The sequence below is a fragment of the Copadichromis virginalis genome, linkage group LG6, assembly GCF_057382275.1.
Source record: "Copadichromis virginalis isolate Kocher_CV1m ecotype Utaka linkage group LG6, C_Virginalis_male_GT1.1, whole genome shotgun sequence".
In the NCBI taxonomy this organism is placed as follows: domain Eukaryota; kingdom Metazoa; phylum Chordata; class Actinopteri; order Cichliformes; family Cichlidae; genus Copadichromis; species Copadichromis virginalis.
The window spans coordinates 37,059,971-37,086,453 of record NC_140623.1 but is presented as its reverse complement, the minus strand read 5'-3'; the positions used below and the strand labels follow the sequence as shown (position 1 = coordinate 37,086,453).

Below are 26,483 nucleotides of genomic sequence, written 5' to 3'. Positions count from 1 at the left end.
ATCTGGGAACTGGCAGGTTGCAAGTGGATGATGGAGGTTGATGGAGGGTGTCACTAGGAAAACAGTTGCAGGTGCAGAGACTGGTCAATGACCAGTGGAATAACCATGGAAGTGACAGACTTGTGCAGCTAATCTCTCAGTTGTAGTAAAACTCAAGTGTTACTGTCCCTCAGCTAGTAGTTACCAAGTATTTGAGGTCAAACATGCAAAATCACAGGCAACTGTGAGTAATCAAAGCAATCACTATGACTTTTTGGTGAAGCATGTTCTTTGAAGCCAATTTCACTGTGCGAGCAACAGTGACCTCTATTCATTGTTGTAAAAGTAAGCATGTGAAAAATATAAAAAAGTGTAGCTTTTAATAAATTCTAGACTGAATCTGTGAGTGAATGTGAGTGCGAATGGTTGTCTGTGTCTCTATGTGTTAGCCCTGCGACAGACTGGCGACCTGTCCAGGGTGTACCCCGCCTCTCGCCCTATGACAGCTGGGATATGCTCCAGCGCCCCCCTCGACCCTGGAAAGGATAAGTGGAAGTGAATGGATGGGTAGGGATTAGCTTGAAAAAATCTGTTGACTCATTAAAACACATCTTGATTGAAATATACTTGTCAGATGTCAAAACTTGTCAATGAGGTCATCAAATGGAAAGAACTAAACTAAATTGCCAAGCATCTGAGTATGTTAGCACGGTCATCATGAGTAATTAGCATATAATTTTATCATTTAGCTCAAAGCCTCCTGTGTATAAGTATACCCTATCACGGTTGTAAACACTTTTGAGTTTTGTTTATGCTGGATAATGAGATGGAAAAGAAGGGGAAAAACTACCAAATGGACAAAGCATATGGACTGAAAACAGCCTCCTTGCAAAAGTAATGAACCGGTAAATGGCATACAATTATACCTATTTATCCATGTATTCATAACAAGTATAATATTTAATTCACATATTTCAGTATGCTGTGACCTCTTAAAAAGGAAAACTGAATGAGGTGCACTGGCAACTCAATATATCTCATTTTAAAGGATGAATGAATGTTAATGCAACTCAGACAACAGTTCAAACCGCACTGTTATTTTCCATTAGTAAATATTTACTGCTTGTAGCATGAGACTATATGCAACTGGAGAGTGAGGAACATTTAAACAACATTTCAAATTCTTCTGACAAGCTTTTTGCTTTGTGGGTGGAGTATAGATTTTAGTAAAGTTTTTGGGACTGAATCCAGAAGACGTGTAACAGGACAAAGCTTTAATGGATGCAGATTTATAATGCTACATCCATAATTTATATCTAATCATTTATTTCACTTAAAGGGTGGAAGACAGAGACTGTGAGAATATTTCAGAGTAGCTCTCATCCATTGCCTAGAATAAATGATCTTAGCATTTAGCCTTGTAATGGTATCTGGAATACATCTACCTCACATGGACAAATTAAAGCATTAAAAATTGAAATAAAAACATTTCATTTTTCATTTACTAAACCCTCTCTCAAAATGCCAATATAAATGTTTAATATGAAAGACAATGACTTGAATAATGTACAGCACACAGAGACCCAGGCATTAATGATTCCTTGATGTATAACTTTAACCGCATTTAATTAGATCACATATTAATAAAAGATCACATGAAAACTACAATATGTCTTAAATCCCAATTGACTTTTTATTGAGTTTTTTCTTAATGGGATTCTTCAAAAACTTTACTTTATAGCAATAAATAATTCCAAAAGTGTAATATCCCAGTATTAAAAGTGAAAAAGAAAATGTATAAATCATAAATGGAAGTAAAGTATTACTTAAATTAAATTGGTCATTACTGCACTGTAACTTTAAATATGTTTCTCACATAGCAGTATAGAATATGAAGTCTGGTTTCAATAGTCAGTGGAGAAATGCAATGACACGGTCTGGACTGACATATCATTCTTGTCAAACACTGTTGTAGTGTGTGTCAGCAATTTATCTTTTAGATAACTAGCTATAATATAAAAAAGTAATGCTTCTTTACAGATAAATGGTCTATACTATTTACATGGGAAAAGTAGAAAGCTTAGTCTTTTTGTATTCAAGCTTTCCAGATATCTATAAATGATGAAATATTCAAATCCATGTCTTTGACAGAGAGGAATTGTCATTGTATTCATATTTTATTCATGTGAGGAGATTATTGATTTGTTTATGTGCTGGCACAAGCAAATACAAAATTACAACTGTCCCTACTTTCTGGACCTAGTGTTCAAAAATTCTTGACTAAGTCAAAGTCACTAACTTTCTTTAGAAAAAAGAAACAGAAAAAGACTATCCAGGATACAAAAAGTGGTACATTAAAATGCACATTCTCTGAAATAATATCAAAGTCAATCCACTGATCTTTGTCCTAAGGTGTTGTTGTATGAACTACCTTATGATCAAACAGTATCTGATACAAGTCCTGAGCCAGGAATCCTTAATGTCCCACTCAGAGACTCCAATAAGATGAAATTCTTTGAACTGGTTTTTGCTTCATAAGCATAAAAAAATAATCACCCTTTTTGAGAAGTGCAGCTGCATAGGGTTTACCCTTTTTGTTCTCTCAGATAAAAGTCCAACTAAACACCTCTACACCAGTAGAAGGAATATGATCATTGGTATCTTTTCACTTCCTATACTGTCTGCTGCGTCTTCCCCACCAGAGAGGAGACATTCTACATTGCCAGTCAGACTTCATAGTCCCAGACTTACCTTGAGGGTTGAACATGAGCATGGTTGACCTGGGCTTAGACTTTGTAAATCTTAGGGGCTGATGTGAGGCTGATGGGACCAAAGCAAAGATGCTTGATCCAGGTTTTACTCTGACCAGGGTCAGATGAAAGAAAGGTCAAGTGAAGTGTCAACCATGGCTAAAGACTTGGAACTTGTAGCATTTCTGAATATCCACAATCCAGAATATAATCTACTAGAAATGTGCACTTGCATTAGAGTCCACCACTTGGGAAGGAGCGCACTTTACGCTGCCATCATCATCATGCTGTCTGTGATAAAATAAATAAATAAGAATTTATTTTTTGCACAAAGGGCTGAATGGTCTGAAGATTGACTTAAGGTCTATGTATACCATCCATCCATCCATCTTCATCTGCTTTATCCAAGGCCGGGTCGCGGGGGCAGCAGCCTAAGCAGAGAGGCCCAGACCTCCCTCTCCCCAGCCATCTCCTCCAGCTTATCCGGGGGAACACCAAGGCGTTCCCAGGCCAGCCGAGAGATATAATCTCTCCAGCGTGTCCTGGGTCTGCCCCGGGGCCTTCTCCCGGCGGGACATGCCCGGAACACCTCACCCAGGAGGCATCCTTGTCAGATGCCCGAACCACCTCAGCTGGCTCCAGTGTATACCATCGTAGCTTATTGTCAGCTGGCCCAACAGTCCTGATTCCCATGGCTTTCATGTTGTATTTAAGGGGCATAGTAGTAAAGACAGTAAACATTTGTGACACAAAGTGGGCAGATCCTGACCTAAAAGTATCTTAATTTTGAAAAGATCATTTGATGTGATTCCTTCTGGGAGTGAAGGATACCAATAATTGACATCTGACAAGTTGGTAAATACATTAGATTGTTCCCTATGCAACCAAAACCTGCAATGCCCATTACCTACTAACCCTTAGCAGTGAAGTGGTAAATCTCTCTGACATGGGGGATAGAGGTTTAATGTCGAGATTTGGTGTGGGTGGAATGAGGGTGGTCCTGTCACTTTGAATTTAAAAAAAAATGTGTGTGCTAAAGCCTTGCCACTGCACTGACCTAGTTTCCCATTAGGGATTTGTAAAACTACATCTTCTCATAATTTTAATCTCCTCTCATGCTTGCTTTCTTGATTCATAAAAATAAGAGTAAATGATTTTACTCCAGATTTATGTTGAATCCATGAAGAATGTCATTTACAATCTAGGTCTCTGTCAGGAGCATATTGATCATTATCAGTTATCCCTACTGTAAGCCGCTTAATGTTCTGTATCATCCCTTGTAGACACCCAGAGCTCTTGCTTCCATCCCTCTTTCTCACTCATTCTCTCTCACTCTGTCAGGGTTCCTGGGTCGGTGACCCAGTGTTTTCAGTTCACACTCACTGTTTATCTACTGCCTGTTCCACTTCCTGTTTTATTGTGTTAGCCTTGGTCTGTGTGTATTATGTTCAATCCTCTTCCCATTATCATTAGTTCATTATGTTCAGCTGTGTACTCACCGGTCCCTCATTATCATCATTATCACCAGTCTGTGTATTTAAGCCCTCTGTTCTACCCATTCAGTGTCGGGTCATTGATGATGTTGTTTCTGTCGTGTGTTCCGTCCAGTCAGTCAGTCAGTTAGCCAGCCAGTCTACCAGTCCGCTAAGTCCAGCCAGCCAGCCATCCATCCTATCATCTGTTGTCTACATATTCAATAAACCTCGTTCTGCACCACGAGTCCTGCATGTGGGTCATCCCTTCCTCGCCTCCGCACACGAGCCCTGACACACTCAGTCATAGGTAAGCTGTAAATCTGTCACTATCTCTCCCTTATGAAAGAATATTTAATCAACTTAAAGAAGCTGAAACAGAAACATCAGGAGTCAAATCTACCTCTATCTTGTGTCCTGTTGTCTTTTTCCCATCGCAAGTCTACTTCTTTGTAAGCAAGAAGCAGTGTATTGCTGCAAGGAGTTAAGTGAAGCGCTGATGCCCTGTTTAATATCATCTGTTTTGACAGGTTAATAATGATCCACAATTACATAGCTGTCTGTTTTAGTCACATAAACTGGAGCACTATATAAATACCACTTCAGCGTTTCCTCAAGTGGCCTTGCCTTGCACATTTCTTTGATTAATGTTTAGCAAGTGGACATCCTTAAGTAAGAACTAGAACTGTCTTCCACTTTGCAGTTTAAACTGTAACGATTACTTACTATGGCCAATAAAATAAATAAATAAAAAAATAAAAAAAAACCTTCCTAAAATTGTCTATGTTGTTGCAACTCCTAAGATATTTTACTGCAATTTTCAAAGGAATTTTAAGTGTTTCAAGACACCTACCAAATTCTTCTCTGAAGTGAATATTATTTCACTATTTATTGACTTTATTTATTTATCTATTTTTCTCAGCAAATGCTTGTAGACAAAATCATGATTGATGTGCCCCACAGAGGCACACTGGGTGTTGCTGTTGATTTTTATTATGTCACAGCTGTTTTGCAAAAGGGTAAATGTTCTGTGTTATTTGTTTACTGTGTAGGCAGCTGTCAGTATATGTTATAAAAGTCTAAAATCAGGTTATGTTTGAGGACAACACTGGTGCCACAGAAAAGGTCAAAATGCAAAGGACTCTGGAAAATGATCAAGTCAGTCACTGGCAGTAATGTGAGGTGCTTGAATTCTTCTTAAATCTGACCAGATCTAGACGACATTGTGAAAGCAGCCCAAGCGCTTTGTATTTCTTCAATCTAGCCAAGCAGGACAATGAGCACAGGAGCCTCATGTCCAGCCAAATATGCTGAAAGAAAAGAGGTTCTGTTCTATTGACCTCTGTATCAGAGAAGCCAGTGAGCCAGTGTTCAAGAGACAGATTATTTCCCCTTTGTGCTATTAAAGCCCAATTCTTTGATAAAGGAAGAAATGAGCTTGTTCAGATGGATGTTTCCAAGAGCCTGTGGTTCATTATTGAATTGAACCTCATCTACAACCACGGTGACAGGGCCTAAAACATGGAATTAAGAGAAGAGAAGAATTCTCCAAATAAATAAAGGTAGTACAGAATATAGCTTAAATTCTCTCTATTCTTCTGAAGCTTGAATCGTTATTAGTTTTCAAACTAGCCAAAGCACTGGCAATTTTACCCACTTGGCACAGTGCTTTCAGTAGTCAGAGTCCTATGCTGTTACTGGAAACAGATGCAAAGCCTAAAAGGAGTTATGGTTTATTCCCCAAAGAGGGAATTGGCTCGATCATTTAATTAAATGATACTGTAAGCAGAGTGATATTTCATCTATAGAATCTTTCATTCTGCTGTGTTTTTGGATACACAGATACATGGCAATGTAGTGTAGTGTTGTGTCCATTCACAAAAGAAAGCATATTTTTCTACATAGAAGAAGAATGGCGAAAGAGAGAAAATGTAAAAACCAAAATATATAATGAAATCTAATGAAAAATTAAATGGTAAAAATCAATTTGAGGAAACAGTGTTGATTATTCTAGTGGGCAGTATGATGTAATTAACAGCAAAGTGGAGGTTTTGTAATGTGGGTTGCCTGTCCTTATCATTTGCTTAAAGTCAGTACACTTTATTAAATACCCACTCTAATTCACTACACTTTACCATGTGAACAATTTTAAATACAAAATGGTGAAATACCAAGAACTGTGTAAGTTGTCATGCCCATGGACTGCAAATTATATAATGGGTAAATTTAGCAACTATTGCCTGAGAAACTACATTTGAAAAGACATTATGAAATGTTTTACTTAATTTGGTCTGAAATAGTTTGTAAGCTTTTTATATTACTGTTGTAGCCAATTAATTGATGAATAAGTATTTTAACATGGTAAAATAAATTGCTAATTACCAAAATTGGACTAACAAATTCTAGTCATGATTATTGATTTGCTGTCATTTCAAAATTGTGTTTTTTACCCTTCACATTGACATTTTAGCCAGAAGATGGCTTTCAAGTTTTGGCTTCTGCAAGCTCCAAAACAACCCGTTCTCACTCCCAAAGCGTAACATTTTACGCTAGGTGACAAATCGTCACCATATTACGTTTTCGGCTACCCACCACGTTCCTAAATGACGACCTCGGAAAAAGAGGAAATATGAGAACCGTCTGGACTGAACCTACACATGTTCGCTCTTATTCTTCAAATCGCTTAGAAACACGCTATTTAACATCATTAAAGTCCTGGTTAAGGTCAGGAATAAGGTTATGGTCAGGGCCAGGGATAAGGTTAGGTTTAGGGCTGGAATACAGGGCTGGAACGTCTACTCCCGCGGGAGCGTCATTGCACTGGATTCCAGCCATAACCCGCCGCGTACCATAAGAACGTTCCTCAGGAACGCCGCGGGACGTGACAAAACGTCGACATGTTACGCCTCGGGAGTGAGAACGCTCTGTCCAAAAACACAATTTTCTTTTCTCAGTCCTTTATGACTGATAATGGAAAAAGTATATATCAAATTGTATTCAGTTTTAAGTTGTCAAAAGTCAGAATAGTTTTTTGTTTGTTTGTTTGTTAAAGAAGATTTTTTTTCTGTTTCCGGTTGAAATAGTTAAAAGCCATTTGAGCAAGGCATGTTCTTCTAATGGTATTAGAAGATCTATATATTAACTTATAGTTGGATCTGCTAGATGAGCATGGTTCTAATCAGTAAAATAAATGAACAAATGTTACTGGAAAGCAATGAAGTGACCCAATCACTAGCCTGATAAGACCAACTCAAAAAGATGAGAATGTAACATACCTGTTGTAGAGAAGAATATCTGGGACCCACACTAGATTTGAAGGGAAACGGAGATTCTGAACCCCAGGGTAGCTGTCTGGGTTCCATGAGAGGTAAATGTCTGTCCAATGCTGAAAACAAAGTGTCAAATTAGAAAAAATTATGTAAGGCAATGGAAAAGTGGAGGGTCAACAAAAGTGACATGTGAAGGAAACTTTTTCCCACCCTATATATTCGTGGTACAGTTGCATATATATCACATCACTGGTATTTCATAGCATTTTTTACTGAAACTATATCCATGCATATTATTGCTTTACCCTTGAATGACCAAAAGTATCAGAAACTGCAGTAGGAAGAAATCCACTGATAAGCTGGAATTTCCATCTGTTTTATGTGCATTGATATTAATTTATGTTTCACATGGTATTTGAATCCTCATCTCAACTGATCTGAAAAGTTTGGTGATTAACCAAGAATAGTTATTGTAGATAGATTTTCTATAGCAGATCCTAGAGGATGAGGGTGTACAGGATGTTGGAGCCAAGTCCAGGCCAATATTTTACTCAGTTACATCATGCCATATTTAAGTATTTGTCATGATCTTTAAGTTTTTATTATAATCTTGATCATTTTAGGTTATAATGTAATATGCTGTGCTCCATAAATTAATCCTGCTTTGTTAGTCTGTTGTTGTTGTAAAGTGTTGGTAGATGTCGTAAAGGGGGTGTGTATTTGGCCCGCATGCGGAGGGGTGTGGGTAAAAGGTTAGGTAAGCAAGCAGGACGTGGAGCAACAGTTTTCTGATCGTCGCCGTTTTAATGTTATCTTTTGTTGTAACACAAAGGGAATATAAACGGAGCTCCCACCAGAGGCATTTGTTTTGTACCTTTCGATTTGTAAGGAAAATAAATGTTTTGCACCTTCTTTCCTTCGCCTCGTTTTTTGCTATCGGAAGGCATCCAAGAGACTTAACAAGAGCACGAGTCAGAAACTTTACGTTCTGCAGAAGCGGCAAAGAAGGACCGAAGGTTGTCGCTATAATACAGAATTCTACTTTCCACTCAAACATTTTGAATATGATATTCAAAATGTTTGCTATGGATTTTTTTTTCTTTGTCAAATCACTGTAAAACTACCACAAGATTTTTAAGTACTTCTAGTAAAGTGTTGCTGTATTAGATACTCCTCTGTTTGCAGATAAGAAGCTTTTTAAGTCCTTAACAAGAGGACAGCTTCAACCCATTAGAAGTCAAATATTTCCTCTTCACACAGACTAATACAGCTGTTGGCTCTTCTACTTTGTCTCTAACTCTGATAATGAAGCTTGGCACAGAAACGTTGCCAGGCCAGCAGTTGTTGGCACTAACCATGTGCAGTCCCATTTGAGCCTGCCAGTATTCAGCTAACTGAACACAGCATCAAAGGGTTCAAAAACACAAAGAGTGAGTGTGATATGTGTTGCTTCTGTGCTTATTTTCATTACTTGTAATGCACAGCATGATGATATATGATCCACAGTGGTATAAATACTGGCATTCATCCTGGCATCTAAACGTATGCTAGTATTATGCTTTTTTCTAAATCTGTGTGCAAGCACACGTGTTACCCAGATTAACCACAATATTGAGCATGTCTTTACAATACAATTCACTGTTTGGAAATCTAGTTGTCAGGGTATTCATGTGGACAGACCATTCACCCAAACATTACATGGCAAGCACATTTACTCACGGCGAAGGTGGTTACAGGATAAAGTGCTTCGCCATTATAAAAAAAATCGGCTTAGGAGTGGCTTGACCAAGTGTATTCAGACTTAATAAAATCCATAAATTAGTCTGTCACACCCAGTCCATTGAGGTCTTGTCCCACTACTTGCAGCAATCAAAGAATCTGCTGCTAACATCTGAGTGACAGACACTACAAGACATAGTTTTTCCATGCTCCAATGAGTTGGATGTGTTTTTGCTGCATGAAAGCTATATGGTGTGTATATAAATATATGGTGGAGGCATTCAATTGCTGAAAGCACAGGGCAAATTCCTCATGTACCAACAAAAATCCCCAGAGCTAAAGTAGCAACAGTATATTTGGGATCATCTGTTTGTGTGTATGTATATGTGCATGCATGTATTTTTATAGTGTTTTTTTTCTTCCACTTAAAAGGTTTAGTCCTTGTGACTGTCAGCATGTTTCCACACCATCTGTCAGTTAAATATACAATAGAAAATGATTTCAAAGATATTCCATCCATCTCAAATGGGCCTGCTGCATATGTCTGCACTCACGCAGCTAATGACTTAATCACTACACTTGTCATCTGTGGGCCTTGGCGGTTTGGTGCTTCTTTTCATGTTCATTGGCTGGAAACACACAACTAACAGCCAACAGAACTAATCACAGCTCACTAACTTTGTAGTCTGTCAGGAACAGATGAGGAGGACTGAAAGCTATGTAAGGTAACAGCTGTCTAAGAATAGGTATGGAGTTGCATAACATAAATTCAAGACAGCATCTGTCACGGCGAGTGAGGTGAGCCGTGTGGAGGCAATGAAGGAGGATCCAAACGCAGGCAGTTGTGAAGGTGTGAAGGTGGTTTATTGAGCATGAAAGTAAATACAAACGGCAAAGGGAGCTATGACTAACTAGACTGGGAACAAACTACAGAACACGAACCTGAACATGAGCAGAAACACTTAGCGGTTGACAGCAGGGAAACACACAGATGACGCAGGGTGGAATACACAGACGGACCAGCAACTACAATGACGGCAGACATGACTTAAATACACGGAGAATCACAGGGGAATTACACACAGGTGGTGGACACAGCTGGGAATGATCACAAGACGAGACAAAGGTAAAACTGAACACACTCACATGAGACGCAGACCATCACAATAAAACAGGAACAAGAAACCATCACACTAAGACACAAACTCGACAGAGAGACAGACAATGGCACATGGAGCTAGACAAATACTAAGCAGACACAACCGAAGAACAAATCCTAAACACCACAGAAACATGAAACTCAAATAATAAACATCATCATCATCAACACTACAAGAGAACAAGAAAACAATCCCTGATGCAAACTAAAACATAATAAAACTCAAACTACTGGGTCCAACGGACCCAGAACCGTGACAGTACCCCCCCCCCCCCCAAAGGGCTGGCTCCCGACAGCCCCAAACAAAAAAGCACAAAGCACCAAGCCAGGGCGGGCGGAGGGGGTCCAGGAAGGAGGGTCTGAAACAAAAACAAGGAGCACAAGAGACCAGAATAAACCAAAAACAGGCCAACACAAAACAAGACCATACACGAGTCCACAGTAAAGTCCGGGGGCCGACAACACAAGAGCCGAAACAGTTCAGGGGGCCGACCCTGCACACAGCAACGGCGGCGACAGGCAAACAGTTCTGGAGGCCGACCGTGCGTGCAGCAACGGCGGCGAGGAAGCAGGTCTGGGGGCCGACCGTGCGGACGGCAACGGTGGCGCGAATACAGTTCTGGAGGCCGACTGCGCACACGGCAACGGCGGGCAAACAGTTCCGGAGGCCGACCGCGCACACAGCAACGGCGGGCAAACAGTTCCGGAGGCCGACCACGTGGAAGGCAGTGGCGGCCACCGAGCAGGTCCGGAGGATGGCCGCGATGCCAGCGGCGGCGACGAACACCTTCCGGAGGCCGTCCCGAAGGCCATGATGCCATCTCAGAGGCCCGGAAAACGGCCGGCAGAGGCGAGGCGGAACGGGTCGAGCTGGCACCGACGGCGGCGTGGCAACCACAGGACCAGGCGAGGCAGGACCAGGCGAGGCAGGACCAGGCGAGGCAGGACCAGGCGAGGCAAGACGAAGCAGAGGCAGGACCAGGCGAGGCAAGACGAAGCAGAGGCAGGACCAGGCGAGGCAAGACGAAGCAGAGGCAGGACCAGGCGAAGACGAAGCAGAGGCAGGACCAGGCGAAGACGAAGCAGAGGCAGGACCAGGCGAAGACGAAGCAGAGGCAGGACCAGGCGAAGACGAAGACGAAGCGGAGGCTGGACCAGGCGAAGACGATGAAGACACGGAGGCTGGACCAGGCGAAGACGATGAAGACACGGAGGCTGGACCAGGCGAAGACGATGAAGACGGCAGCGGGACGGCTGCGGAACCTGACGGCGGCAGCGGGACGGCTGCGGAACCTGACGGCGGTGATGCTGCAGAAGGTGATGTGGAGATGTGCTGGCTGGGTCCTCCAGGACCACCAGCAGATGTGAGGATGTGCTGGGTGGGCTCCACGGGCCCACCAGCAGACGACACTTGAGGCTGGCTGGGTTCTCCTAAACCCCCAGCAGACGACACTTGAGGCTGGCTGGGTTCTCCTAAACCCCCAGCAGACGACACTTGAGGCTGGACGGGCTCCTCAGGCCCTCCAGGGAAAGCAGTCTCTGAAGCAGCAGGTACGGAGACCTCTGCCAGTGTGGACACTGGCTGGGACTGAGCAGCACCGTGGCTAGACTCAGGCAGCAACAGTGGGATACAGTCCTCAGAGGGCTGGAAGTGTTCCCCAATACACTCAGCAGAGGACTGAGGCGGACGGGTGAACTCACTTGAGCTCTCAGGGGGTGCTGAGAGCCGAGACTGTTCAGGTGAGTTCTCCGGTGAGGCTGCTGGTGCTGGTGTCTTGACCTCTAGGGGTCCAGAGTTGGCTGGTGACTGACACCCAGCCTCTGGGGAGGCCCTAGAGGGAGCAACTGCCTCTGAGATGGCCAGCTTAAATGAACCAGCAAAAGTTTGTGTGGAGTGTGTTCCCTGCTTGTAATGAGGCTGTGAGGATAAAGGCTGGGTAAATGAGTGGACAGGCTGCTGAACTGGTGGCAACTGAGCTACAGGTAGCAAAGTAGTAACAGGTGGTGGAGTGGCTGGCTGAACTGATAAGGCTGATGACTCTCTTGCCAACTGAGCTATTGACTGGGCTATGGACTGTAACATGGTGTCTACTGGGTCTGACTGTGACTGTGATGGAGGTGATGAGTGAGTGGCTGACTGAGTTAGCAACTGCTGGGAAGCTAACCGAGCTACCGGCTGAGCAGCTGACTCAACGAACACAGCCCCGGTATAAACAGTCATATGAACTGGTGAAACAGACAGAGCGTCTTTTCCACTCACCACAGCCGGCAGTTCTGAAGTCCTATTCTCCAGCTGTGGGGCGACGCGCCGACGGCGCGATCGTCGCTTCCTCCCGGGCAAAACCTCCGGCGGGCCGGGCAAAACCTCCGGCGGGCCGGGCAAAACCTCCGGCGGGCCGGGCAAAACCTCCGGCGGGCCGGGCAAAACCTCCGGCGTCCGGCTGGGTTGGGAAGCGATAGCGGCTGGTGGGTGTAGGTGAAGTTCGTGAAGGATGAAGTCTTGCGCGAGTGGGTGTAGTGAGTCCAATAGCCAGGGATAATCCGTGAGCAGCTGTTGCAGTCTGGCTTCCAGAACGTGGAGGAATGCTTCTCCCTCATGCTCTAGCCACAGGTTGATTATTTGTGAAGCGGAGTTCGTGATGAGGTCCCGAAGCTCCGTGGGTGGGGTGAATGCCGCTGGATCCATATCTAGCTGGTCCGTACTGTCACGGCGAGTGAGGTGAGCCGTGTGGAGGCAATGAAGGAGGATCCAAACGCAGGCAGTTGTGAAGGTGTGAAGGTGGTTTATTGAGCATGAAAGTAAATACAAACGGCAAAGGGAGCTATGACTAACTAGACTGGGAACAAACTAACTACAGAACACGAACCTGAACAGAAACACTTAGCGGTTGACAGCAGGGAAACACACAGATGACGCAGGGTGGAATACACAGACGGACCAGCAACTACAATGACGGCAGACATGACTTAAATACACGGAGAATCACAGGGGAATTACACACAGGTGGTGGACACAGCTGGGAATGATCACAAGACGAGACAAAGGTAAAACTGAACACACTCACATGAGACGCAGACCATCACAATAAAACAGGAACAAGAAACCATCACACTAAGACACAAACTCGACAGAGAGACAGACAGACAATGGCACATGGAGCTAGACAAATACTAAGCAGACACAACCGAAGAACAAATCCTAAACACCACAGAAACATGAAACTCAAATAATAAACATCATCATCATCAACACTACAAGAGAACAAGAAAACAATCCCTGATGCAAACTAAAACATAATAAAACTCAAACTACTGGGTCCAACGGACCCAGAACCGTGACAGCATCACTAATTTGAGAGTATGAAAGGCTGATTTTTTTTCTTCAAATTCATATATGACACATGTGAGTCAACTGCAAATCCAAAGAGGTAACAGAGGTAATTGAAAATGTAGCACTAATCTGATTTTCGTTATTTGCAAGGGTGAATTGATTTTATTTGCACTGCAATGGCCATATTACTATATAAATATTCTACAAAATGTTGGTTTCATAATCAATGGATTGTTAACAATAACACAATTTCAGATACACTATTTTTATTTGTTTATTTGTTTTTTATTTTCAGTGCTGAGTATTTCAGTCACATCTGAATGTAGAACAATCATTGACTGATAAACCTGTAATCCCAAACTTGTCCTTTCTTTGACTGTCTGGCTGACTTTGTATGAGCTGGTTAATGTAAATCTTAGGTCTCTCTCAAAAATTGCAATGTCTGCAAAGCCCCCTTGAGCCACTGAACCATAGTAGATGCCAGTATTAAAGAGGAGGCTTCCTGAATAATTGATTTATTCAACTTGTAAGGTAGGCAGCAGCCAACTCAACGTGACGGCTGTGACATACTTAATGGGATCTTCTGAGTGTGGCTGTTCTTATAATGAGACTGTTGTACCTACCTGGTTTGATGTAACACTTTTCCTAGAGCTACTAAACGCTGCAATCCATATTTTTTATGCTATTTACTTCTTTGCCAGTTTCTATTCTGATATAGAAATTCTATTTAAGTGGATAAGAGATAGGAATTTGTCTGACAACAGCATAGCAACCACACACAGGTTTTGGTGGACTGTGTTGAAGCAATGCAAAGTTTTTAAAGAAATTATGAAAGTAGTGCTTGGAAATATATGCAAACAAAATTACCACAGATAGTGTGGCATTTGCTGCAACCTGCAACCTAAGTCAACAGTCTAATCCATGTTTCCCTTCACACATACAGTCATGCAATGTTTTGACTGGACTGCATAGAGTAATGTGAAAACAAAGTACACCCTTACTGCTTACATGGGAATTAAAAGACAGGTGCTACTTATCAAATAGATTTGAACAGTTTTAGCAGTTTGCTGGTTTAGAGCATTCAGGCATATTCTAACACATGCAGCCTCCCCAGGAATGGATGTGCCTGTAAATTTACCGCAAGGTCAGATCAAGAAATGCTCAGAGAAATTGCAAAAAAACCTAAGAGCTGCATCTCAGATGCTACTGGCCTCAGTTAACATATTAAATGTTAAGGACTTGTAAAAAGCATGTCTTGTTTGGAATGTTTGCCAAGATAAAGCTCTCCTCTCTAAAAAGAACACAGCAGCAGCTTAAGTTTGTGGTTTAAGCCAAATGGCCTTTGTAACAATGTTTTTAGGAAACTTGAGATCAAAGTGGGGATGTGTGACCATAAAGTTCCTAATCCACATTTGGCAAAAAAACCAACACAACATACAGTACAAACACCTCATGCCAGCTGTCAAGCACAGTAGTGGAGGGATACTGATTTGGACTTGTTTTGAAACCAAAGGACTTGGACAACTTGCAGTCATGAAATCCACAATGGGTAATGGCTCAGTCAAAGTCCAGACAACAATCTAAAATGTGGCAGTGCTTAGGATAGATAAGTGGAGTTGTTCTTATGTAGTACCTTTCTAGCCTGTTTGAACACTCAAAGCTCTGTATACAGCATGTCTCATTCAAACGCACATTCATACAACCATTTTTTTCTACATCTTAGTGTTTTCTGTCTTACATTCATATTCCGATGAACTCATCAAGAGCAACTCAGTGTTCAGTAACTCATTCAAGTATACTCTAGCAGACTGGTGCAACCAGGGATCAAACCTACCAACCTTCTTTTTAGTATATGACCTGTCCTACCTCCTGACTAACAGCCACCATGGAGGGTTCAGCATTAACGAATATCTGCAAACCTCAATTAACTAAAAAAAAAAAATAGAATATATCAACAATATCAAATTTGTCCCACAATGACATGAGAGACTAATGAAGTCATACAGGAAACAATTACTTCAACTTAGTGCAAGTTATTTTCAGTAAAGGTGAGTCTCACAGATGGACTTTTAACAGGAATCTACATATTTTGTATTAAATACCTCTACACCACAACAAAGTAAAAACCTGAACTGTTGACTCTCTACAATGAAGATATTGTGTAGCAGTTATGCTTTGGGCAGTATTTAGTTAGCATGGATTGGTCCACTTACCTCATTAGGAAACACGATAAATACAGATCAATACAAAGTTGTTCTGAGTGGTCAAATTTATGATGACATTTTTCTGTGCTGACGGCAGTGATCCTGGACAAGCTGACAACGAACCTATCCACAAGACACTAGGGGTTTATGGTTCAGTGGTTTGATGTGTATGAAATGGATGTGAGTCACTTCACAGTCACTAGAACTCAACCCAGCTGAACACCTATGGGAGATTTTGGATTGATGTGTTAGACAGACGCCGCCTACCATTATCAAAATATAAAGTGGGAGAATATCTTTGGGAATATGGGAATGCTGATAAGTCCAGGAATATCCCAGAGACTGGCATGTAGTGGCCTAAAAACTTAAAAAGTAATGTCTTTCTTTGTCACCTGTCTGTAGGAACGGCACTATTTTTTGTATTTTAGTGTGTGACTGTATTAGTTGAGGAGGATGTTGATTTTTCTGTGGCTTTAGGAACCAAGATTTAAAATTTGTATTTTAAATGTTGTCAAATCAGATATAATTTTTAAGAGTAAAACAAAGGTAAAATAGAAAAGCTTAAACAGCAAAATAAAGTCACCCAGTGTTTTAAATCTTGAGTCCTGAAAGAATATCTTTGAAAATATATTTCTATCACCTTCCCCTGCTATATTGCTGACAATAAATAGCCTTATGATACCATGCTATTATTAAATATTATATAATATCATATTATCCTTTGTGATCCATCTTAACATAATTTTTCCTTTATACTTGGCAGTTAAAGATGTCTGCCATAAAACTGCATCGTGCTGTTTCTTGTTTGTTCCCAGAAATTGTTTTTGTTAAAAACAAAAGGTTATTGGTTGTAGCTTGTGCTATGCCTTCAAGAGCAGTCAGATGTGTACACTTATTGAAAATATGAATGACACAGCCCACATATGGCTTCCAAAAATATACTAAACGACAATTATTGTGCAGTGATCACACAAAAAAGGACTTAAAAGTGAGACGTACCAGCTGCAGCCAGGCATTTGTTATCAACACTTGGTTCTTTTCATCCTGGAGGGGAACAAAAGGAGACGGAGAGAATAATCATCAGTGAGTTGACATGGGTGCAGGCAGATAGTAAATGACAATATTCTACAGGGCAAGAGTAAAAAAAAAAGAAAGAAAGAAATTATTCAATTCTGGTAAACATAAGGCACAATAATGAGACAGATCGGCAATGAAGTCAAACAGCATCTCATACGAGTCTGAGCTGCCGGCTAACTGAATGACAATGATGTACTTTTTCAGCATTCTCTTATTTACAAGGTTTTTCCATTGCCACGTCAAAGAAGTAACATATATCAATATTTTAAACAGAAGTAAAAATAATAAAGAAACAGGGTCAAGCAACAATTTCCATTGACATTAGACAGGGTGAGTGCTTTTCAAGAAAGAGATGAGCATACAGCCATTTCTATCCATATTGTGAAAGTATAAATACACAGAAGCTCCTAAAGTCCAACTCATGGTCAAATGTTCAGATGGAGAAAAACAGAGAGGATGGCTGTTGATTCTTTTATGATTCTAGAAGTAGTGAGATGAGAGTGAGAGCAATAAATGCAAAAAATATTCAGAGAAAACTGATTTCAGAGATGCTTCAACAAAGCAAGTCATAGAAGAAATAGTAGTAGTAGTATTGGATAAAGAGAGACAGGAACAATGCAGGGGGGAAACTGAGATGTGAATGAACTAGAGTCTGTTTTGTGAAATCCTACATGACAGCAGCACATTTTGCTCCTTGTGTTATTACTGATACATTGGGTTCATGTTTTATCACTGCCTTGGATCTGAAACACTTGCAAGCTGCTTGTGGGTAACTGGATGATCTCGTGCTGTGTTTCTTCATTGAATAGCCCCTTTTTAACATTCATGGATTCATTGAAGTGACTTATCACATTATCTTCTACCCATGACTGAAGCTGGAATAATACAGTTATTTCAACCCTTTCAAAACTTTCCCTTTAAAGTTACTGAGATAAAATCATGAAATCAATTTACTGTACTCTCTATTTTTCTCTGTTTGTCAGAACTAAGCTTCTGAACAGTTTTCTGTCTTATCAGACTCTTTCACGCTGTTACTTTTATTTTTCTCCCTCTGGATGTTCAGGATTTCTTATTTTGTGAAACAGTCCAAGTGGTGAAGTATGGTTAGATATGACCTTACAGGTCACCTTCAGATGTTTTTAAGACTATCTTTAAACATTAGTTGGGAGACCACGTGTACACTGAAATATTTGCTTGGAATGATTCTTGATTTTCATTGAGATGTTAGGAAAACCCTTCTTTAAGATGTATACAGTAGCTTGTAAACTTTGATTCTATATTTTACTGCTAAATAGATTTGAAATACTAGAAATGAATCACTGTCACATATATCCCCTCTGTTGAATATTGCTTGCCTAATAGTATAATCTAAAAACGGTAGTCAAACAGTAAATAGTACTTTGATAATGTTTCCATTAAATTGTTTTAGAGAGGCGTTGACATATTCTTCACAATAATTTTGGAGGATGTTTGAGGGTATTTTAAGTCCTTTATTTGAGCAAAACTGTCCTTTGTCACTGATCCTGTTCACAACTTTTGTGTACAGACTTTCTATTTGCAGGCAAGTAGAGCAAGGTTTCTGGTTTGGTGGCCTCAGGATCTCCTCTCTGTAGGATTAAAATATAACAAAAACAAGTCTGAGGCCATGGTTCTCAGCCAGAAATGGGTAATGCACCTAGAAGGATGAGTTGTTACCCCAAGAGTGGAGTCAGAGACTGACAGACTGATTGTTGTAGTGTCAGCACTGACGTGGCTGCTGTACAGATCTGTTTGTTGTGAAGAGTGACTTGAGCGTGAAAGGAAAGCTGCCAGCTTACCAGACAATCTATGTTCCTACTCTCACCTATGGCCATGAGTTTCCTCTGGGCTCAGACTATGAGATTGGTTGAGGAGCTCAGCCAGAAAGGGGTCATAGTAGAGCAGCTACTTCTCAGTATCCAAAGGATCCAGCTAAAGTGGTTCAGGGATCTGACTAGGATGCCTACTGGGCACCTACTAGGTGAAGTGTTTCAGGCATATCCTAACAGAGAGACACCCCAGGGCAATCACAGGACGTGTTGAAAATTATACCTGTCACTTGGCCCTCCAAAATCTAACTCAAAGTTTAAAAGCTACTGCCAGTGCACTTAATATTGGCAACCATGATTTTCTATTTTCAATAAAAAGGCACAATAAATGTATTAACAAAGCATTTACAGATGCTCATTTACACTAGAACTAAAGTAAATTAAAGTAAATATACCATATAAAATAGGCAACTGACAAAGAAGAGAATCGTGTCTTTGTGTTTACCAATATAAATCAATTAAAACATATTTTGCATATAAAGAATCCTAAACACATTTGTTCTGCCTCAGCACTATCTCTGATATGGGTTAAGCCAGAAATTATCCTCAACATCACAGGAAAGCGAAGCTAGCCAGAGGGGGAAACGTTATTAAACAAGTGTACTGACCCATGGCCCTTTTATCTATCTAGTGTGAGGTTCTGATTGGTAATCAACCAATTTTGAGTCTGAGTTTTCCACCTGGGAAACTGCTATGACACCATACACAATATTGAATCCCTGTGGTTCCTGAATGAGAACATGGTACAGCCAGTGATATAAACCCATTTCCACATGGACACATGAACTCTAGACAGTGTCAAGAGAATTAGGTCAGGACATTGCACCTTCTTGCATGCAGTGCTTAACAGGAGTTAGTCTGCTTCAGATGCTGCCCATTACTGGAAGTGCTCTATTTGATTTAGACCTGCGTAGAGCCTGCAAGGAGCAAGCAAATGCATGCAGTGATTCACCTATTCTCATATGCAGTACAATCATATATTACACAGACTTTCTACTAAGGGGCTGATGGCAAAACTGTCTAATATCTGATCTGATAAGGTTGGACACTTGCTTTTTTACACGCAGCTACATTCTGTAATATCTTGAAAAAGGTCAGGGCACAAGTGCATTTGTGAAAATGCACTTACATAGGAATTCATGAGAAGAGATTTTAACAAAAACTATAACTAAACCTAAGTCATACGCAAAAAAAGGAAGTTATAATGTGTAGGATACTGGTCTTGACAAAATACAATTCTGTAGACTATGCTACCCTGTCTCTACATGTTTTTTTTTTCAGTCTTTCACTAAAAAGAGGATTTTTTTTCACATAGGTATATAATGGAAATTCTGAACATACTTACTATACATAGACACACACACTCAGGATTGTGGTCACCTCAATTAAAAAAAAACAATGTAAGTAAATGAGATTTTTTTTTACAGTTACCAGTTTTATTCTTATTCTAAATTGTAAATGTAGCAGCACACACCATACAACATCGAATTTCATTAACATTCTCCGTCATGATTATCAGGATGTATAATCAACTACCACAGTTTTCCAAAGGTTTAACTTTGTGTCATCAGCGACAAGCCAAGCAAAGCACTGCTTTTACTTCTCTTTGTAGTGAAAATCGATTCTCACAGTTTACATCCCCCTATCCCTCTGCCTCCTCAATTCCTCCCTAACTCCCCCCAAACTACAATCTTATCTCCACCTGTCCTTTCTAATCTCTGCTTCTTTTAAACAGGCTTCCTTCTCCACAGTTGAAATGGAACAGCCTTCTATTGTATACATTACAAAGAAACATTTTATGTCCCTCTGGTGTGCAACCTAATGTACAGTTTTGGAGACCTGGCTTTGCTTTAAGGTTGCTGTGTTTTTGCTCTATTTTGTGGCTGACCTCTCTTTTTTTGGTGTTTTGTGAGATTTCACTGAGCTGCAATATCAGCTCTGTGACACCCGCTATAAACACTCTAATCTTTTCATAAATCTACTGTGATTGGTTTTTGTAGGCTGTGCTTGATGGACACTTGCATTTAATAACAGCTCTTTATCTGTATTTCACTGCAAGCGATATAGCATTCAAGGCTGAAAAATGTAATACACATATGAAATAGTTCTTTGTTTGAAATCTTCATGTGCATTTCCCCCCAGAAAGAGGATTTCATCTGTGGAATTCATTCAGTTATATCCCCAGCTTGGAACAATAGGATAACTTCCTACCTCTTTTTCTTCCAATCCAGATGAAAGGATCAATATTTCAAAGATAGAGAATCACCAAACAGGGAAGACAACAAATTCTAAAATCTGAAATAAATAATATCTTCTTAGAAAACTCTATTGTGCTTCATGTACTTGCATTGACTTTATATTTCCCATCAGTTTCTTTGAATAATAGAGCTTCATCGGGACAAAGAATAGTGAAAATTCGTTCTTTTATATACAGGTCAATGGATACGGTCATGCTTCTGCTGCAATGCATCAGTTTATCTGAAAGAGGAGCATTTCTCTGCAGATACTTTATATCTCAGGGTTGATTGAATCAAACATGAGCAGAAGCAAAGAAGTGCCTGCTCTTGTGCAAAGAAACATCTGTTACAAGCATTTTTTCTGACTATTTTAATCTTCCTCAAGAGTCAAGAATCTTCCTCCAGAGTTGTTAAGTAATACTATTATCCCAAAGCAAACAGACTTCCATCTTTCTTTGAATGTAGCATGAGCATACTTGGCAACTGAAGAAGTAGTATTCAAAATGGTTTACTTAAGCATTTATGACTAGTATTAATATTTTTTAAAATTATCACCACAGCAAATTCTCATTGTGTGAAAGTATGTTTTTATAACAAAAACTTGTTGAGAATGTGTCTTCAATGAAGCGTTTTTGGCAAAAATCCTGCAGATGAGTTTTTAACAGTGGAATTGGCCATGGTACATCAAAATTGTGACTGTTATATTTTATCACTGAATCATCTTCATTGAGGCAATACGATGATTGTGCAAATTTAATGTTGATAGCCGGATTAGAGCTCATTATTTATTTGATTTCATATTTAAATTTATAATAATGTCATAGTACATGTTTTTTTTTAATTAATTTTATTTATTTTTTAATGTAAAACCCTAATCAGTTAAGAACGCAACACCTATAGTATTCAAGTATAAATGTGCGGTAAAGTAAAATTGCAAATATTTATTTCTCATTCATAGTTGTTCACTCAGAGGTAAAAGAGAAACTCAAAAGAATGACAGGGTATATATGTGTTGTCCTCAATTAAATATACTTTGTTACATATCTGCAATGAACTTTACTGGTTTCCTAATAAGGTGCATGAGACACATGGTGGCACTTTAAACTATATGGTTACCAGTTGTCCATCAGTCTGTCTGTGTATGGCATTATTCATGGCAGTGGACCCAGTGGGCATCAACCTGCCCTATTTCCATGGTTAGAGAGTTACCCAGGAGCAGATGGAGGAATCAAAGGCCATATTACACACACATTGCAATTATACTCACATACATATACACAGACACAGCAAGGTTTACATTATTTACAGATGCCCAGTAAGCATTAATTCATCTGGTTTTGCCAGCTTATTCATTATTTATCAAGCCATCTAACAGCACAACAATACATAAACAACCAACACACAAACACACATACATGCACATACACTGAACAAAAATATAAACGCAACACTTTTGTTTTTGCTCCCATTCCCCATGGGATGGACGTAGAGACCTAAAATTCATTCCAGATACACAATATAACCATCCCTCCCAAACAGTGGTCACAAATCAGTCCAAATGTGTGGTAGTGGGCACATCTGCTATATTGAGATAATCCATCCCACCTCACAGGTGTGCCACATCAGGATGCTGATCTGACATCATGAGTAGTGCACAGGTGTACCTCAGACTGCCCACAACAAAAGGCCACCCTGGAATGTGCAGTTTTTTGCGCTATTGGGGGTCTGGGGACCCAGAACCGGTCAGTATCTGGTGTGACCACCATTTGCCTCATGCAGTGCAACACATCGTCGCATGGAGTCTATCAGATTGTCAATTGTGGCCTGTGGAATGTTGGTCCACTCCACTTCAATGGCTGTGCGAGGTTGTTGGATATTCGTGGGAACTGGTACACGCTGTCGTATACGCCGGTCAAGCACATCCCGAACATGCTCAATGGGTGACATGTCCGGTGAGTATGCTGGCCATGCAAGAACTGGGACATTCTCAGCTGCCATCTGCCCTGAACAATGTGAACCATGATTCATCCGTGAAGCGCACACCTCTCCAACGTGCCAGATGCCATCGAATGTGAGCATTTGCCCACACAAGTCTGTTACGGCGACGAGCTGGAGTCAGGTCAAGACCCCGATGAGGACGACGGGCATGCAGTTGAGCGTCCCTGAGACGGTTTCTGACAGTTTGTGCAGAAATTGTTTGGTTGTGCAAACCAATTGTTCCAGCAGCTGTCTGGGTGGCTGGTCTCAGACGATCTTGGAGGTGAACCTGCTGGATGTGGAGGTCCTGGGCTGGTGTGGTTACACGAGGTCTGCGGTTGTGAGGCCGGTTGGATGTGCTGCCATATTCTCTGAAATGCCTGTGGAGACGGCTTATGGTTGAGAAATGAACATTCAATGCACGGGCGACAGATCTGGTTGACATTCCTGCTGTCAGCATGCCAATTGCACGCTCCCTCATTGCTTGTGGCATCTGTGGCATTTTGCTGTGAGACAAAACTGCACATTCCAGGGTGGCCTTTTGTTGTGGGCAGTCTGAGGTACACCTGTGCACTACTCATGATGTCAGATCAGCATCCTGATGTGGCACACCTGTGAGGTGGGATGGATTATCTCAATATAGCAGATGTGCCCACTACCACACATTTGGACTGATTTGTGACCACTGTTTGGGAGGGATGGTTATATTGTGTATCTGGAATGAATTTTAGGTCTCTACGTCCATCCCATGGGGAATGGGAGCAAAAACAAAAGTGTTGCGTTTATATTTTTGTTCAGTGTACATGCACATACATGCACACTATACATATTTACATAACATAAACTACAATAACTATAAAATAGTTTTAAAAGAAAAGAAATTTGTAGTCATGTAACTATGTGACGAGTTCTTCAGAGATTCCATGTGGAAGCTGCTTGGTTCTGATTCTCCATATGGAAGCTCAAGATCTAAAATGCATTAAAATGTTTTTAGTGTGCGCTGTTTGAGACTTCATATTAACAATAGAATTAGAATAGGAGTCTAGTGTATGAGATTTACTGTACCACCATGTAGTTATCATGAGGAAACCTCATGTTTTGTCACAGGGCTGACTCTGGGAAGTGACAGGGTGTCAGCTTGGCTTTTTTGGTTGAGTGCCCTGGCTGTGTGGTAGGGCCAGAAGGCAGGAGGTTTGTGTGTTTTTGTGCAAGAGTAGGTGTATGAGATGGGGAACAGGAGGAAACACTTGACTGAGTGTAGAGCAAACACTGAAGGAGCAAAATATGAGATGTGACAGAAAATCTACTCAAACCACAGAAGTGTCAATTTAAGAGTTGTGGGTTTAACATTAAAAAGAGTGAAGAATGTCAGAGAAAGGGAGGATTGTGCCTTGTTGAGCTAAATGGTGTGTGTATGGGTGTGTGTTTGTGGGTATAAAATGTAGGACACAAAAATAAGAATGGATGCTTTAAGTCAAGCTTTTCTCTCAGGGTACCACTTCAAATGATATCCATAAAATGAAGAAGACAAACACAGGTATTGTATTGTGTTGTGCAGGAAGTGTTTAAAGGAGTGGCAACCAGCTAATGTTAGGTGGCTAATTAAGTATTCAGGCTGGCAAATGTTGTCTGGGATCGAAATATGCAGTCAAAAATAACTAAATCTGTCTGTTGAGCACTCGAATTATATTTTTCCATATGCCTTAGCTTGTTGACTAGTTAGGAAGACATGATGACATTGTTAATCAGCTCTAATTTAATATAATGATGCTTTGGGGTAATAAGTGTTTGAGGTGACAAAACAATTTTAAAAATTGTCAAGTAATAATATATTCTTAGGCTGAGTCACCATTATGAAACCTTCTAACCTCTGTTTTAGAGGTTATTTCTCCTATTTCTGGTGACAAATATAAGCAGCAATTTAGCATAGCATAGAAGAGCAGAGTTCTTTAAAGAGAAAATAGCTGAAGACGAAATTAAAATATCTTACAATATTTGATCTTTATTGTTGTTTTCAAAAACAACAAACTGAAAACTGACAGTGTTTGACACTGTAGATAAGTTTTACCTTGAAAACCTTCTACAGGAATTTCTAGAGAGGCACTCTATACTGCCTTTGGTTAGGATATGGTTAGCATTTTCAGCATGTCAATCTTTAATTTTTCCCCCTTGACTGAGTTTGACACTGTGGGAATAATAGTTTGAAATTCAACTTCACAGTTTTAAAGAAGTACAAAAGATGCATAAAGAAAGATGAAATACCTTCAATATAAAAAAGCCTAAAAGACATGCCTCAAGTTTCACAAAGTAAGACAGCATTATAAGCCCAAAACACATATAACGCTGGGCAAGGGAGGTATGGAAAGAAAGTGACAAATAGATGAGAAAACGTTTTTATTTAATCAAGGAATGCTATTGCTTCATTTTCAAGTATAAGTTGGAAAAGATTCACGTAATCAATCTTTTGGGATAAATATTTAGCACATTTGCACCGACCTGCATGCAGCCTGTTGCTATTACCCCTGTTTTTTTCCCCATTCTGTTATTTTTCATTATTTTGGATTGGGATTAATGAAGTATTCTGATTCTAATAAGAGATAAGAACCATTATTAGAAGACCAACACCTTTTTGTAATCCTGTTATTAGGGTAGGCAATAAACCTCAAGCTTGTTTTCAGTAAAAGTAATCATCCTCTCAAACTGAACTAACAGCAGTGGCTTCTATGTGCCACTGGCTGCGAGATGAGTGTTTGTTGCAGGCAGTGTGCTGCTGTACAACTTGTCTTAAAAAAACCCTCATCCTCTTTCAACTGTCTTCAGATATTCTCGGCACTTCACAACACACACAGACTCACCACATCAATAATCTGTAGCAAAGTGAGGCCGAGTTCGACCACAATGGGTGCAGAGTCGTTTTGGACTGGTCTCTCAAGTCGATTGTAGTTTACCATCAGATCACGATACAGCTTTCTCTGGTACACTCCACCATGACAAACTGCAGGGAATAAATTGAGAATTATAACCAAAATGAAGCAAGATAGTCACTCACTTTTTAACTTGTACAGATTTGCCCTATGGTAAAAGAGGAAAATGAACTAGCAAAGGAAACCAAAGGAACAATGGTGCAAGGAACTGATCAATTTAAATTCTGCTGTGCACATCCTTTTTCTTTTTCACTCAATCCAGTAACTTTATAAAACAATCAAACAGTTACTCCACCCATATTAAATCTAATCAGCACTGTTATTGCAGTTACAACCAACATTGTTCATGCAGTGTCAAATTCTGCAATAAATACTGATTAAGTCGCACTAAGGTGAATGTGATGAGCACATTAAATCATTGAACTTTAATTGTGTTGACTGTGTTTCCCTTTTTTCTCTCCTGTATTCATTATGCCTCATCAAGAGGTTTACACTGAACAATTACAAGTATTACAGCACAGTCCCTCAAGCAAAAGCA

At 40.4% G+C, this 26,483-nt stretch overlaps 1 protein-coding gene across 1 annotated transcript in view; it reads right to left on the bottom strand.

Moving 5' to 3' along the window:
* Window positions 1-26,483, bottom strand: part of LOC146708410 (neuronal acetylcholine receptor subunit alpha-7-like) — a 48,830-nt gene that overhangs the window by 14,343 nt on the left and 8,004 nt on the right. Inside the window, exons 2-4 of the mRNA XM_085460288.1 lie at window positions 25,877-26,016; window positions 16,883-16,927; window positions 7,477-7,586 (exon numbers count right to left, since the gene is read on the bottom strand). Coding sequence (XP_085316414.1) covers window positions 7,477-7,586; window positions 16,883-16,927; window positions 25,877-26,016 — 295 coding nt within the window. The remainder of the gene's footprint in view (window positions 1-7,476; window positions 7,587-16,882; window positions 16,928-25,876; window positions 26,017-26,483) is intronic.